Genomic DNA, 16,418 nt, shown 5'->3' with positions numbered 1-16,418 from the left:
AGAGTTTTCACAGGACATTTTGCCTAACACCGGAACCGCCCACTGATGTGTCATGCTAAAAAAAATTATTCTAGCTAATTGACAATAGCATGAAAATTAACCAGATTACCAGAAGGATCCAATCTAACCTAGATGACCTGGAGAAGCTAGAAACAAATTCCAAGATGTGTACACAGGGCTCAGAAATCCCAATGATGATAAGCAAAGGGCTAAAATGGCTCAATAGCTGACTAACAAAAGGAAAATACCAGAGAGGTAAAAAAACAGACATACACATAAAAGCATAAAGAGACGTAGGATGACATTGGCTTGCCATGTCTAGCTTATAAATTGAGTCAGGTTGAAATGCAGACTATGGCCCCAGTACATATTTCTGAAAAATGAAAGGTTGCCACCTACATTGCAGCTGCCACAGTTGAAGATGTCAGTACATATTAAATGTTGCTGTATTCCTCTTAGCTTCCATCAGATCCGCTTACATTTTCAGTGTGAGTTTACATCATACATGTGCATCTGTGTGTGCGTGGGTGTATGTGTAATATACCAAAGCTTAGAGTATTGATTAAAAAAAAAATCACCAGCTCTCTAAAGAAGAGGCATTCCTTGCTAAATATCAGGATAAAATTCTGATCCATGGTCCATGCTTTGCAGCACAGGTTTCTGATCCAGGGTGGACATCCTGCTTAACATTTCTGCAGACAGTGCGTAACTATTGCTAGATTTCTCCTCAAACCAACTGTCTAGGGCCCGTTTGGCTTCAAAGTTGGAAATAGGTGGTCCATTTACAGCAATTGTCAAAAGATCGCTGAGTTGTTCCAGAGTAAGTCGGGAACGATTGTTTTTGCGCACTCTCTGAAGAGCATTTCTTCCCTTTTCGCAGCATGCTGTGGAAGTGGGAAGGACTTTGAGGATCTGGATTATTTTATTTAAAAGAGGAAATCTCTGTCTATATTTACAAATATGACTGATTAAATCTTTAAAGCCATTTTTGGTATAATAATCCACCTTGAGTTCTCGCCATTCCATGAGCAAACTCCCTCTAGTGTCTATGCCTTCTCTGCTGATTTCTGTGCAAAAAGATGGCACTGCTTCCAAATGTTCAAATATTTGCATCATATCTTCCCTGCCATAGCTCATAAGCTCTTCTGCACTTCTGGGCCAAGCTGCAAGATCAAAAACCTGGCAGGCTTTCACAAATGCCCGACTGCGAAGTTCAAACCTTTGAGCCAGAATCACTTGGGTCTTCTGGCATATTTTTTCTCGAATTGACTGGAATTTGGCTTCAGCCACCCGTAGGTTTTTCACAGCAACGCCATTAAAGCTTTCACGGAAGTTCTCCTCAAATTCCTGTAGATATTCCCCAGGAGAGTCTGCCAGTCTGCTAATTTCTTGGATGGCCTCCTCTATTTTATCATCCACTTGGGAGATAAGGAGGTATTCACCTTGAAAAATGAAGGCAAGTCGTGAAAGGACCGCAATGACATCAAGCAAAAAATATATCAACTTAATGGATTGATAGTCCATAAGAAATTGCAAGAGAGCCAAGGCAATAGCAGAAGCATCTGCTCTTTGTGTTTGGCCACTGACATCTTTCAGATGGGCCACTACTTCCAGGTAGTCCTTGATGAGAGCATTGAGGACATTTTGTTCCCCAATGATCCATTTGATTGCTCGAATATCTCCCAAGAACTCAGTCTCTTCACAGAGAGTAGCAGCAGTGACCCTTAACTCACACATCAGCCTGGGAGAATAACGGTAAAAGCTGAGTAACTGCTTCAGGTTGTTCTCTAGCTCCTCAAGGCAGGGTAGTTCTTTTCCACTAATTGCATCCAATATTTCCAAGTGTGGCTTGTATACCATTAGAGGTAAGCAGAGCAACCAAGGTAGAGTTTTCCTGATTGTCATGTATATGTTAGCTCGTAGACTGGCAGTAATGTTAGCACCATCTATTCCCAAACCAACACTTGGCTTTTCATCTTGCAGCCTGATTCCCAGAGATGAAAAAGCCCGATCTAATGCTTGAACATAACTATCTGTTGTAGAAAATCCCAGTTCTTGGAGAGAAAGGAATTCCGTGGCAGGAGGTCCATCGCTGCTGACGTACTGTACATAAACTGCAACAGTATCAGCAAGTAAATCATCACTCTGCCCATCTAAAATGATGCTGAGGAAAGGAGACTGCCTCACTCGTTCAATGAGGTCTTCTCTAAGAGCTCTAGCAATATGGTGGATTAAGATTTGACAGTCTCCCTCATTCATGTACTGATCCACCACTTTGAGTTCGCACTTTCTCAGTAGTTCTGAAAGAGGTCGAAAGTCACAATACGGCCGGCCTTCCATAGCTAAATGATAGGCTGTATTGAACAATAAAGTCATATTTCGACACATCTCTTCTGTCTTCTCTGGGTGCATCCTGAGCCGGTAGAGCTGCAGGCACTTCTTGTGGAGATTACTCTGGCTATGAAGTTTTATAGTGTGGATCTTGAATTGCTTTGAGCCAATGATGAAGGCTGAAGTTCGAGAAGACTGTACTGTGTACTGCCGACAGACATGACACCACATTTCATTCAACGTCGGAGAGTACCGCAGAAACCAAAATTTTTTTAGCCACTCTTGCTTGAAGCGCCGAATCCTTCTGGTGACAGCAGACATTTTGGAGGGCTCATCTGTGGCTGTTATTATGTCATTGGAAACAGATTCATCTGCTGAATCTACTTCCTGATCATCATCTTCCATTATGGTAGGAACAGACATGATGCTTTCTGAAGCTGCCAAAAAAAAAAAAAAAGAATTACAGAAAATTCCAGACAAAGTTCTAGAAAACAATATAAAACGGTAAGGTAATTCCACAACACTTCATCCATATCTACACATGTCCCCTGTTTTCAACGAAAATGAACATGTTATTTGAAGTAAGATTGAATTATAAATGCTTTGAAACCAGTCCTTTTTTAAGTTCTAATTTCCTAAAGTCTAAGCAATTGTAAAAAGTAACCTCAGCAGTACTCTAGCTATTGTCATATTATAACAAGAATTATTGAGGGAAATGAACAAAAACAAACACAAGTCAACCAAGTTAAGAATAAGTTCCTGCACAAAATGTAAACTTTGTTTTATATATTTTGCATACATATGAACCAGTATAAGTCACATAGCACATAGAAAACCAAACATACTTCCTAAACTGGATTCAGAATGACAACCTACAATCCTTTCTCCTCCAATGTACGAAGAACATAGCAAACCAATTCACTGCAATGTTTTTATTGAAAATGAACATATTACAGTAAAAAAGAAAGATGATTTATAATTACAAATTATAATTATGATTATAATACCCCAAACTGTTTGCTCAGAGGATTAAATCTGTGCTTCATAAAACCCAACCATGAGACCTCAGAAATGTAAGGTCTCCTAGTATAATGTTTACGGAGCATTTTTATTTTGTGTAACTTACCAGTGGGATATGAAAATGCTTGATACTCAGGTACCTGAGGAGGTAGTAGAGATGGCTCAGCTAACTTGCCAGATCTTAGCAGATTTAGCTCAGCCTGCAATTCCCGAATCTTTTTTTTCAGCCGTATGCAGTTGGGACACAAGGAAGTTGTTGGGATTTCGAGAGCATCATCTTGACTTGATACCAGAGACAGATCAGTGAGACTGTTCACTTTAAACGACAAAGGTTCTTCACCTTCCTCTTCCAGCAAGCCAATTTCTTTGGACATGGTAAAGGGAGAACCGTGAGGGACCTTCCACTCACCCTCATTTCTGTGTCTACTGTGATTAGGAGAACTGTCTTGAACACTAGTCCCACAAGTTTCTGAGACATCTTGAACTTGGAATCTCAAGGATTTTCGAGTGGAAGGGGTAGAATTTTTGGTGAACTTACGATCTTCTACCTTAGTTGACTCCAGAGAAGCCTCTAGGACATCTTTGAAGATGAGGTCTATTTTCTTTTTCTTGGTTTGGGGTTGAGGTATCCCTTCTTCAAAGCTACGTTTGTAGGGACTCTTCCCTGGTTTTGATATAGTGAGCTCAAGGGGATAGATCACATCTTCTTGGCTTCCCATAGTTCTTTCTGTCTTTTCTCTTAGTAATCTTCTGTCCCCTAAAAAAAGAAATCAGAAGACGATTATTCAAGGGAAGCTATAACATTCCTGACACAAAAGCTAAAGCAAAAAGGTAGGGGAAACTTTTCATATGTTGCATAACCAATAAATACATTTACTGGAATAAATGCTTAGGCCCCCTAATGATGGGTAATATTGAAAATAAAACAATATCTAGGTAATATACCAAGGTTTGCTTCAATATACTTCAAATAATAGGCAGTTGGCCTACAGGTAGCTAACCTGTAACTGAAATTAAGATAAAATATGGACGTTTCTGATTGCTCAAAATGTAGTGATAACTTTGACTTGGTAAAAGGCATCATATCAATACTATGAAGTTTCCATATTGAACCAGTAAACCTGATAGACCTTTCCACTGTATAATAGAGTGACACGAGACATGAGAATACACAGAAATTACAATCTCATTTCCCATATCGCTATTTATCACAGTCAATTAGAACCAGCTCAATGATACCCAAAACTGAGATCTATAGCTTGTTGTAATACATTGCTAAATGTGTGGACTTAAGCAAAATTTACCAAAAAGCAGAGATGTTAGCAGATTAGCAGTTATTTAGAAAAAATAGTCATGTATCCTTACCTGTAAATTCAGAAGATGATGAATTTGATTCTATCTTTCTTCTGTCTTGTAAATAATTCCAAGCATCAATACTTGGTTGTTTTCCAAACAAGGCGCTGCTTAATGTCGTTATATTACATTTAAGAAACACACTTGTGCTTATGTAACAGCTTTAATGTAGATGTGGTTCATCAAATCCTAGCACCATAGTCACAGTTAACTGTGATAGTTTTATCTACTTGTGACACTAGGGAAAAACTGCTATGCAAGTATTGCAACTCCAGGTTTTGTGATGCAGCATTGGAACTTCTAACCAATATCAATCTATTGTAAACATGTATCAATTTGCACAGGATTTATTTTGATTCATAAATAAAAAAAAATCATACAGAAAATATGCAAGACTTCAGTCAATTCTATATCCTACTTAGTTTTAGAGTATGACACTAACTGGTGGGTTGGTTATGATGTGGCAGATGTGACACCTTTCTGTCTGAATATTTCTTTGAGGCTTGACAGAGTAATTCACATTTTGTTAAAAAAAATATTCCATCTTAACCATGACTAGTAATATATGGAATTAAAAACCGTTGTGTCCATAGCAAACCAGTGACCTTAATATTACACCTGGTGCAAGTATGTTAAGTGGCAATATTTACATGATGAAATCACCTCATATACACTGTCATTTTGTTCCACTTGTAGATATCTACCAGGCAAATAGAGAGATTTTAAAAAGAGCATGCTTCCAACATTGTGGATGTAAAAATAGGCTTGAAAGCCCTGCTTCTAGGCGTAGGGAACATGTTAAGATTCCTAGCAGCCACAATGGTGGTGATGATGGCATGTAGCCTGAGGCTACAAAAACTAATTAAATCAAGGAAGTTGACTAAATTATGTTAATAAGATCAGTTTGACTGAATCACCTGAGCGTTGCTTCAAAATCGCAAAGCTCATTAATGGATTGCTGTTTTCAAGAAGATGTTGAACAGAGTGAAGGACGCAATATGGATTTGGAGGAGAAATAGAAATATGAATATATTTGGATATTTGGTATGTATGAGGCCTTGATGCAGAAAGATTCACCAAGTTTCTGGAAATAGCTGTTTGATTTGCGGGTGGTTAGGAGCAGTGGTGAGATTCAGCCAGCTTGTACCCGTTCGGCAGAACCGGTAGCTAATTTTTTGTTGCACAGGCCCAGACTTCCGGAAGCGGCATCCACACAGAGAACCGGTTGTTCACATGTTTGAATCCCACCACTGATTAGGAGTACTGGCAGATGAAAGGAGTAAGCAGCTTTGGATTGGAGGGAAAAAGCATCAGTGACATCCATCAGGAGCCTTTCTGGGCTTCTAGATCTGTCAGGATGGTGGTTGAGTCCCTCCCCCTTTCTAACAATGAGGGATTTATACCTCATATGGCAGAGGCTGGGAATTCATGATCTCCATGGTAACCATGGGTTTTCCTCAGGAAATCATGGAACTGACATGAATTAGACCTTGTATTTACTTCAGAATCTCTATAATGTGACTTTGTTATAAAGACTGTTACCATCAGCGTTTTGTCGTGGTTAGATCATTTCCTGGACCAGATGTGACTGATGGCTGTGTTATCGCCATAGGGCTCAACCCATTCAGATGGTCCACCCCAAGTACCACATGGATTTCTAATGGATGCTTGGAATTTCCTTGACAATCTGACAGGTGAGTCAGTCAAAGGCCTAGTTTGCTGTTGGCAACATACCTTCAGAAAAATCATGAATCATCCTGAGTAACCTCTCTCTCTCTGTCAACCAATTTTGGATGATCCCTTGGTCTTCTCAGAGCCCCCAGAAATGTGACAAATTAGCACAATATTTTGTCAATAAAGTTTATCAGAGTTGTTCTATTCTGAGCAGAGCCTAGAGCAGTGATGGCGAACCTTTAAGAGACTGAGTGCCCAAACTGCAACCCAAAATCCACTTATGCATCGTCGAGTGCCAGGTGGGTGTGGCCAATTGGGTGGGTGTGGCCAATTGGGTGGGTGTGGCTGCAGTGGTAACGGCAGACTGGGTGGGACTAAAAAGTTCAATCAATTCCAACTTTGCAAGATCTTTTTTTCCCCACAAGAAGTTGAAATTGACTGATTGAACCTTTTTTTTTTTTGCACATGGCAGTGGAGGCCTAAAGCGAAAAGGTTTTATAAAACCCAGCTGAAGGCTTAGGACTGGGGCAATGGCACACGTGCCCACAGAGAGAGCTCTGAGTGCCGCCTCTGGCACACGTGCCATAGGTTCGCCACCACTGGCCTAGAGTTTGACCAAAACATAATATTGCCATGTTTGGAGGGATTCTTTTGACTTGTGGCTTCTGAGGAAGTAGTTTGGGTGCTCTCTAAGAAATGCTCTTCTGCCATGCGAGTTGGATCCTTGCCTCTCTTGAGTCCTTGGACTGACACAGGCAGAGTAGTTACTTGGATCTGGGAGACGTTGTTGAAGTCTCATTGCAGATAAGGGCATTTCTAGTTATTTTAAAGAAAAATTACTGTTGGTAATTTTTTGGGATTCTCTGGTGGCTCCAGTGGTACTTCTGAGTTAGAAAGGACTGTTCCTGAAAAAAGCATATCCATAGCTTGGAGGCCCTCTTGGATTTGTGGTCCTGCTAGAATAATAGGAAGCTGTAGCCAGGAGGCTCTTTATCAGCTTCAGTTGTATTAGTTGTATCCTATCTGGGACAACAGTACCTTACTATAGTGACTTGTGCCTTCATCACCACTCACTTGAATTACTGCAAAATGTTCTCTGTGGAGCTTTCTGTCAAAGCAAGAACATCTAACATTGGATGTTCTTGCTTTGACACTTCCTTTGAAGAAAAATAAATTGGAAACTTCAGTTGGCTGAAAATGCAGCGGCCTGTGTACTATCCAGCCCTTGCAGATGGAAACATAATAAACTTCTGCTGTGGGTCCTGCAATAGCTTCCCATATACTTCTGGCTGCAACTGAAAGGACTGTTGTGGGCTTTACTATAAAGTGCCTTATGCCCTGTATCAAATTACTTTCAGTAAGGTAGCTGCCTATTAGAATCAGCCCAATCAAAGCAATCTTGTCAAGAAGAGCATCTGGTGGTTTCCTACATTCTGGTGATGAAGGAACAAGCAAAACTTGGAGCAGCAGTGGAGCTATCTGGAATGGCTTCTCACTAAAGATAGTTAGCTCCCATTTAAATTACCTTCTGAAAGAACTAAAAAGGGAGCTCTTCCAATCCGGGGTTGGGATTGTGAAGCCAAGATTTTAGCTTGTTTGTGGTGCTTTTTGTTTTCAATATGTAGGTTTTAAATTTTTTGTACTTCTATAAACTGTTGAGAGTACTATGAGATTATGATAAAGTATAGACAAAATAAATAAATAAATAAATAAATAAATAATGGTTTTAGTCAGTGTATTGATTGATAAATGAATAAACCAATACTTGTGCAAAGTGCAAAAGCATATTTATTTTCTTTATTGTCCTTTTCATAGTCTAACACAGTGGTTCTCAACCTTTTTAATGCCGCGACCCCCAACCGGTCGTAAGTCGAGGACTAAACCGGTCGTAAGTTGAGGACTACCCAACCGGTCGTAAGTCAAGGACTTTCCCTGCCCGGGAGCGCCGTGCATGCGTGGTTCCGCCCCCTGCACCGGCTGGCAAGTGGCAGAGATGGAGCAGGCTGACCACCACCTGGCCACGGCCAAGGGAGGTAAGGCACCCGCCGGAAAAGGGGAAAAAAATGGACAAAAAAAATGGCGGACAGCCTTGCTTGGCGACCCCCGTGAAATGGTCGATCGACCCCAAATGGGGTCACGACCCATAGGTTGAGAACCGCTGGTCTAACACCTCAGCTTTCTGCAATTCTATATTCTCTAGCTCAGCGGCCACCAACCTTTTGGGCACCAGGAACTGGTTCCAAGGAGAGAGGTTTTTCTGTGGACTGGAGGGGGCGTAGTTTTACATGCTGCCTGCATTCCGTGGATGGGGGTTTGCTTGTTTGCACAGACCAGTTTCTGGCATGCCATGGACCGATGCCGGGGACTCCTGCACTAGCTAATTAGAATTCTACTTCTGCTAATAGTTCACCTATTTCTGATACTTGGTAGAAATGATGAAATTTGATCCACTTATTTGTTTTATTTATTTTTGCAATTTTGTATGACTGTTCATAGGACTCTGTGTTAGACGATGCAATCACCTTTTGAGTAATTATTATCTTGTTTGGTACTTATAATTAGTAGAGAAAAAAAAACATGCCTTTTCTATAGTCCCAAAGCTGCTTTTTCAAAAGGCAACTGGACTTCCTTTATTTTTCCTTGAAGACTCACTTCTCATCCAAGAAAATTCAGTTCATCAGTTCTTCTGAAGAAACCTCTTGGATAAGAAGTGAAACGTCTTCAAAGAAAAGCAAAGAAAGTCCAATTGCCTTTGGGAAAAAAGCACATTTGGGACAACCATGACCTGGATGACTGAGAATCTCCACAGACATGCCTTTTCTATAGTAATCTCTGTCAGTCAAATTACTCTAAATTATTATATTAAAAATGTCTTTCTGGTATACCATGGGATGTGTGAGTGACACTCTGACACAGAGCCCTAGTGGCGCAGTGGTTAGAATGTAGTACTGCTGACTCCCAGCAGTTTGGCAGTTCGAGTCTCACCAGCTCAAGATTGACTCAGCCTTCCATCCTTCCAAGGTCAGTAAAATGAGGACTCAGATTGTTGGGAGCAATATGCTGACTCTGTAAACTGCTTAGAGAGGACACTATGAAGTGGCATAGAAGTCTAAGTACTAATGCTATTGCTATTTTCAAATGTCTGTAAAGACCTGGATGTTACTGTATGCTACTGATGCCCACTATCACTGTTAAGTATTATGCAGCTGTTTTAGTTAAGCTTATTTTAAAAGAAGGCTTTCCTTTAAAATATTTTAAATTAATAGGTATAACACATACTTTTGTAATAGATTAAAAGGAACATATCTGAGAGATCTCATATGAAACATTTTTCACGGACTTTGACTAAGATGGAGACTTATTACTGAGAATGAAGTTCTTAAATGAATGATTAGTTCAGAATCAGGGACAATATATACAAGAAGGCAAGATTACCAGACCTGGACTGCAAAAATCTGGAGGACCAGGATGGCAACAAAACTTTTAACATTTTACTAAAATGTGGTGTAATCCTGGTTGTGCAACCCAGAATTGGTGTGCCTCCAAGAAGATATGGAGCTTGCATAATGTGGGCCTTCTCCTACTATATCTCAAGCGGTATAGGAACCTTTGTGTATAGGCTCCATCCAAATCTTCTCTTGGACATCTGGTTTCTTTATTTAAATTTAGCTGCTGGCCAATTCACAATGACTTTGCATAACTTTCACTAAAAAAAAGCAGAAACAATAAATGTACCCAGTTTCCAACTATAAATATTAAAAGTATTTTCCTTCACTACAGGAGTTTCCCCTGTTATGAATAGACTGCCATCAACTGTTTTAATTTATTTCCCTGCAGTAAAACAGGAACTTTCTCTTTCTTTTATGGTTTAATATCAGGTTTAATTTACAAGATTTATATACCATACCTTACTATATATGATGCTCAGGGAGTCCTTCCAAGAAGTAACTGTGAGCAATTCAATTTAACATACAAGAGGGAAAGAAAAGAGCTTTAACATCACAACTCATGAGAATTTTAATTTGTTAAGAGTCTTCATCCATTTACAATATCAATATTATTTATCACACACAATTATTCTTTAAATATACGTACAAATAGTATGGATGATAGATTACTGGGTATGTATAAGTGTTTAGATCTCATTGATCATCTCTAAATTTTCAGTTTCTGGGTTCTCCAGGATAAGGCAAAATAGAAGATTCAAAATCCACTTCCACATTCAAGATACACAAACTATTTTAAGCATTATTAGCCATGTTCCCATCTTAAACTCTCCAGTTCCAGGTGAATAACATCCAGTGCTGCCAGAATGAGAGTATGCAAGGATGGTTTCTTCCCTGAGATTTCAGGAGCTGGTAGAACAGAGCTAGCTGCATCATTCTTAAGGCACGGATAGTACTATTTTTGCAGCTAGGGACTGCATATTTATTATGATTTGTTTAGGTTCCAGGAGAGTCTTGAATAGTGTGTATGGGTATATGGATGTTTATGTGTAGTGTATGTTTTAAAAAGAAAAATTACAAAACCAAACATCAACAGTTTGTGACAAATCTCAGCAGTATGATCCTTGGTAATTCCATATAGAGGATATATAATAGACCTGCTTCATTCCTCAGACCATTACTCACTACTATCTTAATGTTAAGATATGTTTTTAACAATATATTCAATTGCCTAATTATTATTCTATGTTATATAGAATTTGCTTCCACTGACCTGGTATGTTTTCATAATCCAAGAACAGCTAGCCATAACTTTAATTGTTTCACAGTCTTAATCCTGAACTAGAGAGAGGCAGAAGAAGAAACTTTGCTTCCAGCAAATTTTCTGCATCTGGCCTTTTTCTGTTTAAGGATTTGCTTACAATACATGCGTGCATGCATACATATACATACACACAAGTATGTGAATAAAACAGAAACTAAGTATGCATTTGAAATTATAATTTCTTTTACCAAGTCAAAGCATCAAGACAAAAGTACTAGATATTGTTTGTATTGGTAAAGTTAAATAAACTGTCTCTCCTAAGTCATGTTCAATTGTGGTTTTGATGTAAATATAAACATTACAACTTTGCATAGATGATCCAAATGTTTGGATATTTTTTAAAAAATTAGTTTATCAGCAGTATGGGCCATGGGATGTGTCTAATTGACTGCTCTTTTATCTAAATATGTATATGTGGAATTCATTTGGTGAACAATAGAAGACATTAAAAGTTCTGACTCTTGATATAACACTAGATTACAGTTTGAAAGTAAAACTCTTCCATTGTAAAATAATAAATTCATCCAAAGAGGTTCCACAGACCATTAGATATTTCATATGTGATAATAAAACACTGTGATAATAAAACACTTTTGATTCAAATATAGTATTTATTGCTAGCATTACCTCAAAGTAATGCCTGAACTGTGTTTGTAAAGTATGGATCAAACATTAAACAGGCAGAATTTCTCCAGAAATCAAATGTCTGATCTTTCCACTAATCTAATCCAAACTGGCCGTAGAAGGCACTAATCAGTAATCAGAGGAGAGAAAACATGACCATAGTAGCTTCATAACTTGGCCAACAGGAACTTAGTAGATGCCAAACACTTACACTGGTTGGTTGGCCAGTACCTGCCTGTCTGTATAGATCTGAAAGTCCTACAGGATCTTAGTCCTGTTATTCTCCATAAGCTTCTGTGGATTCTTCCATCTGGACTTGGGGAAAATCTAACCCATACACTGTGCAGGTATTCTTGTACACGATGCCAGCTATTTCAGTGAATGTGTTTCTGCCTGCATCTTATACCCTGCCATTATGTGTTGGATTGTCTGTGAGGCCTCTTTGCATAGTCTGCACCTTGGGTTCTGCCTAGCATAGTAGACACCTGCTTCGTTGGATCTGGTGCTTAGTGCCTCTTATTGCTATGATTAGTGCCTTGGTGCTGTCTTTTAATCCAACTGGTAGGATTTCCCAATGTCTGCCACCTCAGCTATCTGTCAATGGTACATCCTATGCAGAGTCTTGTCTTGCCATGGCACTGCTTGATCTTTCTCCCATGTCTGCTGCTGCTTCAGACATTCTCTCAGCAACACATCTGATATACTCCCAGATGTTCTGGGTTTGATCCAGGACAGTGGCTTTGACACTCATCAGATGCCACCTGCCTTCTTTTCGGCTGGTGTATAATCTCTGGGAACTTGGGGTGGAAACCTCTGTACATTATGAGGAGCTTCTGGGTCTTCACATCAGCAGCTTCCATGTCCTGGTTTGACCAGCTCATTGTATTGACAGATATCTTAAGACTGGTAGGGAATACATGTTAATGGCATGGATTTTGTTCTTCCCATTGAGCTGACTTACCTTTTGATGGTACTTGATGTTGCTGTCTTCCTTGCATCCCCCACTGTTGTTCCCATGTGATTGTGGGATACTGAGATACTTGTAACTAATCTGTATGTTTGATATGTGGCCCACTGGTAGTTGCACCTCATCAGTCTTAACTACTTTCTCACTTTTGACTATTATCTTGGCCATATTTTTCACTGTAGATTTGTCAGGTAGATCAGTGAGTTCATTCTTAACATAAAAGTTGATTTTATCCATTTAGAGGAGACAGCTGGGGGTAGTTCTACTCTTGAACTTGTATCCATATCCAGTTCTTGTGAATATCTGGCTGAGGAGGTCAAAGCCTTTGCAGAACAGCAGAGGGAACAGTGCATCACCTTGATATATATACTGCACTTGATGGCCACTTGTGTGAGCTGCCTTGTGTTGACTTTCAGTGCTATCTTCCAATGTCCCATTGAGTTCTTGAGAAGGTCCTTAGTGTCCTGATCACTTTGTATAGTGTAGGCAGTCAGAGATCCATGTGAGTGGCACTGAGCCATAGGTTTTCCTGTAATCAATCCAGGCTGTGCTCAGATTGGTCTGCCTAGACCTTGAGTGATTACTCTGTCTATGAGCAACTGGTGTTTTGAGCTTTTGTTGTTGTTCCTAATGATCTTTTGAACTGAACTCATGTACTAATCCAGAAACACACACACATACATATACACTCAGGTCAGGAAATAAGGAAACACAGTTTGGATTGCCACCACTTTGAATAATGAGTACCATGCTGATTTTTAAACTTGTCAGTTTTTTTTAACCTCTTATCATTTTTTATTCCAATTGATACCACATTTTTAAATCAAAATGCTTAGAAATGTAAGAGAACTACCTTTAACTTTAATTAAGATTGTGGCTATTCAAAAAAATAAAACTAAAACCAATAACCTTTTCATAAATATAGTCATTTCTACAGTTCTGTAATGAAGAAAGTGTGTATTTACATAAGCCTACTTGCACACATTGAGCACCAGCTAATTATGACTCAATTATCAGCATCTCTCTCAGCACTTGCAGAGAATAAGTTTTAAAGCATATAGGAGTTCCAATTAGTAGAAAGAAAATTGGGAGATACTACCTCTTCCATGTTTGCTTCAAGTTTAAGGACAACATACAGCTTCATGCAAAATACATTACATAAATAAATTGGACATGATAGTGTTCAGAAAAATAACAGGAAAAATAATTTCATGTGGATCCTCTTCCTCCTTTCTTTCAACCATCAACTTTAATCAGCTATCTACTATCAACTATGGGAAGCTCCCTTTTAAAGTACTTTTGAGAGTGGACCTCTACACTAAGAAGGAAGCAAAACCCATAATGGTGCATATCCAGAGATCAGGATATCTTTGTCCTAATTTCTGGATATATTTGGAAAGTTCCCAATTAATTCTGAATGTTTAAGTTTTGATCTCTGTCAGTGGAGGAATCATTCATTCTCCAGCACTCATCAGTATTTGGTATATAAAGCTAATCAGATATATTTGTTGAATACCTCATTGTCAGATTTAAATATCATGATAACCATTGTGTTTGCCAGAAAGATACAGGTATTTTGCAAACTGAAAAGGACATTACAACTGTACCACAGCCACTGTATCTGCCCTATTTATCCCCTCCCCCTCCCCAAAATCAAGCCAAAAATATCTCCTTCAAGACAATGCTTCTTAGTTTTCAGTATATATTAAATGAAATTCTCCCCATATCCCTTATATATTTTATTTGATGGATCCATTTCAACTGTATTATCTGTATTATCAGTGTAAAATAGTTATTATTTTACACTGTGTATTATTTTACATTGATGATTTTTTTATTTGTTGATTTCTTCACACACATGATTTTGCAAGAACTGCCTGGTAACTGGGTCAAAAACAAAGACATGAACAAATAGTGAAAGGAAAGAAAGGGGGGAAAAATCTCACCTCTTGTGAGGTTTCGGTTGATGGTCTCCTGAGACATACTGTGCAGCCGCTTCATGTAATCTTCACTATACCAGACCCTCAGTTTTTCCCCTGGCCGGATGTCCCGACAAGTCCGAAAATAAATCCTCTCACTGTGCTGAAATGCCATTAGGTTCTGCTCTCTCTCCTCTCGAGATATGGCCACATACCTAAGGACAAGGATGAGGCAGGTTTTGACTTATAAACAGGTTGAATACTACCTTAAGTCACAATTGTAGCAGAAGTGACCTTCAAAGAGAGCCACGGAAACATAGCATTGGATGGCATGTCATGTGAAGAAACAGAACTATAAGAAAATAATAGGCATCCTTAAAGAATATTAAATACCTTCTTGAGATAAGTATAGGCCCTAAGGAAAATATCTAATTGCTAAACATTACTAATTTCCAAATTTCTGTGTCTATTATTATCATCAATTAAAGATTGTTAAAATAAGAGTATGTTTTAGGATTTGTAAGACAGTCCTGGTTCAGATTTAACTAACTTTAGTTATGGTTTTTGCAGACTTAGTTTTACATCTGTGTTGTAGAGCCAGCAAGTTGGAATTAGAAGAACCACAGTTGTACAATATTCTATGAGAATAAGAATAGTCCATTTTAACAGCAAAAAGAGAATTAATCCATATCAGCAACATAATCTTTTACATCCCATATTGGTTGGTTGCATAAAGGCAAATATTCTCCTAATATGTGTATCAAACCCATAATATAATAGAATTTATTTTGTAATCCAATGCAATGTTGGAAATGTGCAATTAAATGATGTTGATTCCCAGTCAAAAAGACCAGACATATTATAGAAATATTTGCACAACTAGGCTGTACTAAATCACCTAATACAAATCTGTTGTCTACTTCTTCAGTATATTATATGATTTATTATATAACATATATACAGTTCACACATTTTAGTATATTTTCACCATATTTTTATTGATAAAAAACACAGACACCAAGTCAATAATACTAGTGACCATTGAAACGCTAATAACAAAGTTCTACAGTTGGGTCTTAGCGAGATACATAGAGATAATGTATTACAAAATAAGCTACAAAGAATAGACTCCCTCCTAATTTAGTTTAATCATCATAGATTGCTAGGCGGGAGCAAAAACAGATGCCCAGAAGATGGCTTCACTCGAGCTAGTATTACGCCTCTTTTCAGATGGTCTGAGTTTTTGTGGCTTTTTACTATTAAAAAAAAATCCTTGTGTAAGTTGGCAGATACTCAGGAATGTCTTCAAGAAATCAAACCATTCCTTCACCCAAATACTTTGTGCTTCCTTTTACTTCACTACCACCTGACTGAAAATTTTCCAAAATTGTTAAGCAATAAAATCATGGTACATTATAGTTCATAGTCTGAATTAATGATTTTGTAATAGTTCTGTTTTTAAAAGCTTCACTGACCCTTCCTTTACCCCAGAATGGTACTATGTTGGACTTACCATGAGGTATCCTTCCAATCACCAACAATGAACCCAGTAATAATGAACTTACCGTATATTCCGGCGTATAAGACGACTGGGCGTATAAGACGACCCCCAACTTTTCCAGTTAAAATATAGAGTTTGGGCTATACTCACCGTATAAGACTACCCCTGTTCCAACGCACACCAAATAAAAATTAAAAAACATCAGATTTGATTTCAATATGGTAATTTTAATTCAAATGCTTATGACATGCAGGTACTT

The 16,418-nt window shown here is 38.5% G+C and overlaps 1 protein-coding gene across 1 annotated transcript in view; it reads right to left on the bottom strand.

Annotated features, from left to right (window-relative positions):
- Positions 1–606: 606 nt before the first annotated feature.
- Positions 607–16,418, bottom strand: part of PRDM11 (PR/SET domain 11) — a 44,924-nt gene continuing 29,112 nt past the window's right edge. Inside the window, exons 5-7 of the mRNA XM_015831717.1 lie at positions 14,686–14,873; positions 3,458–4,108; positions 607–2,768 (exon numbers count right to left, since the gene is read on the bottom strand). Coding sequence (XP_015687203.1) covers positions 607–2,768; positions 3,458–4,108; positions 14,686–14,873 — 3,001 coding nt within the window. The remainder of the gene's footprint in view (positions 2,769–3,457; positions 4,109–14,685; positions 14,874–16,418) is intronic.

This window comes from Protobothrops mucrosquamatus, unplaced genomic scaffold, assembly GCF_001527695.2.
Source record: "Protobothrops mucrosquamatus isolate PMUCROS unplaced genomic scaffold, P.Mucros_1.0 scaffold_277, whole genome shotgun sequence".
In the NCBI taxonomy this organism is placed as follows: Eukaryota; Metazoa; Chordata; class Lepidosauria; order Squamata; family Viperidae; genus Protobothrops; species Protobothrops mucrosquamatus.
Note: the sequence above shows the minus strand (reverse complement) of the source record. Positions and strands in the feature narration are given on the sequence as shown.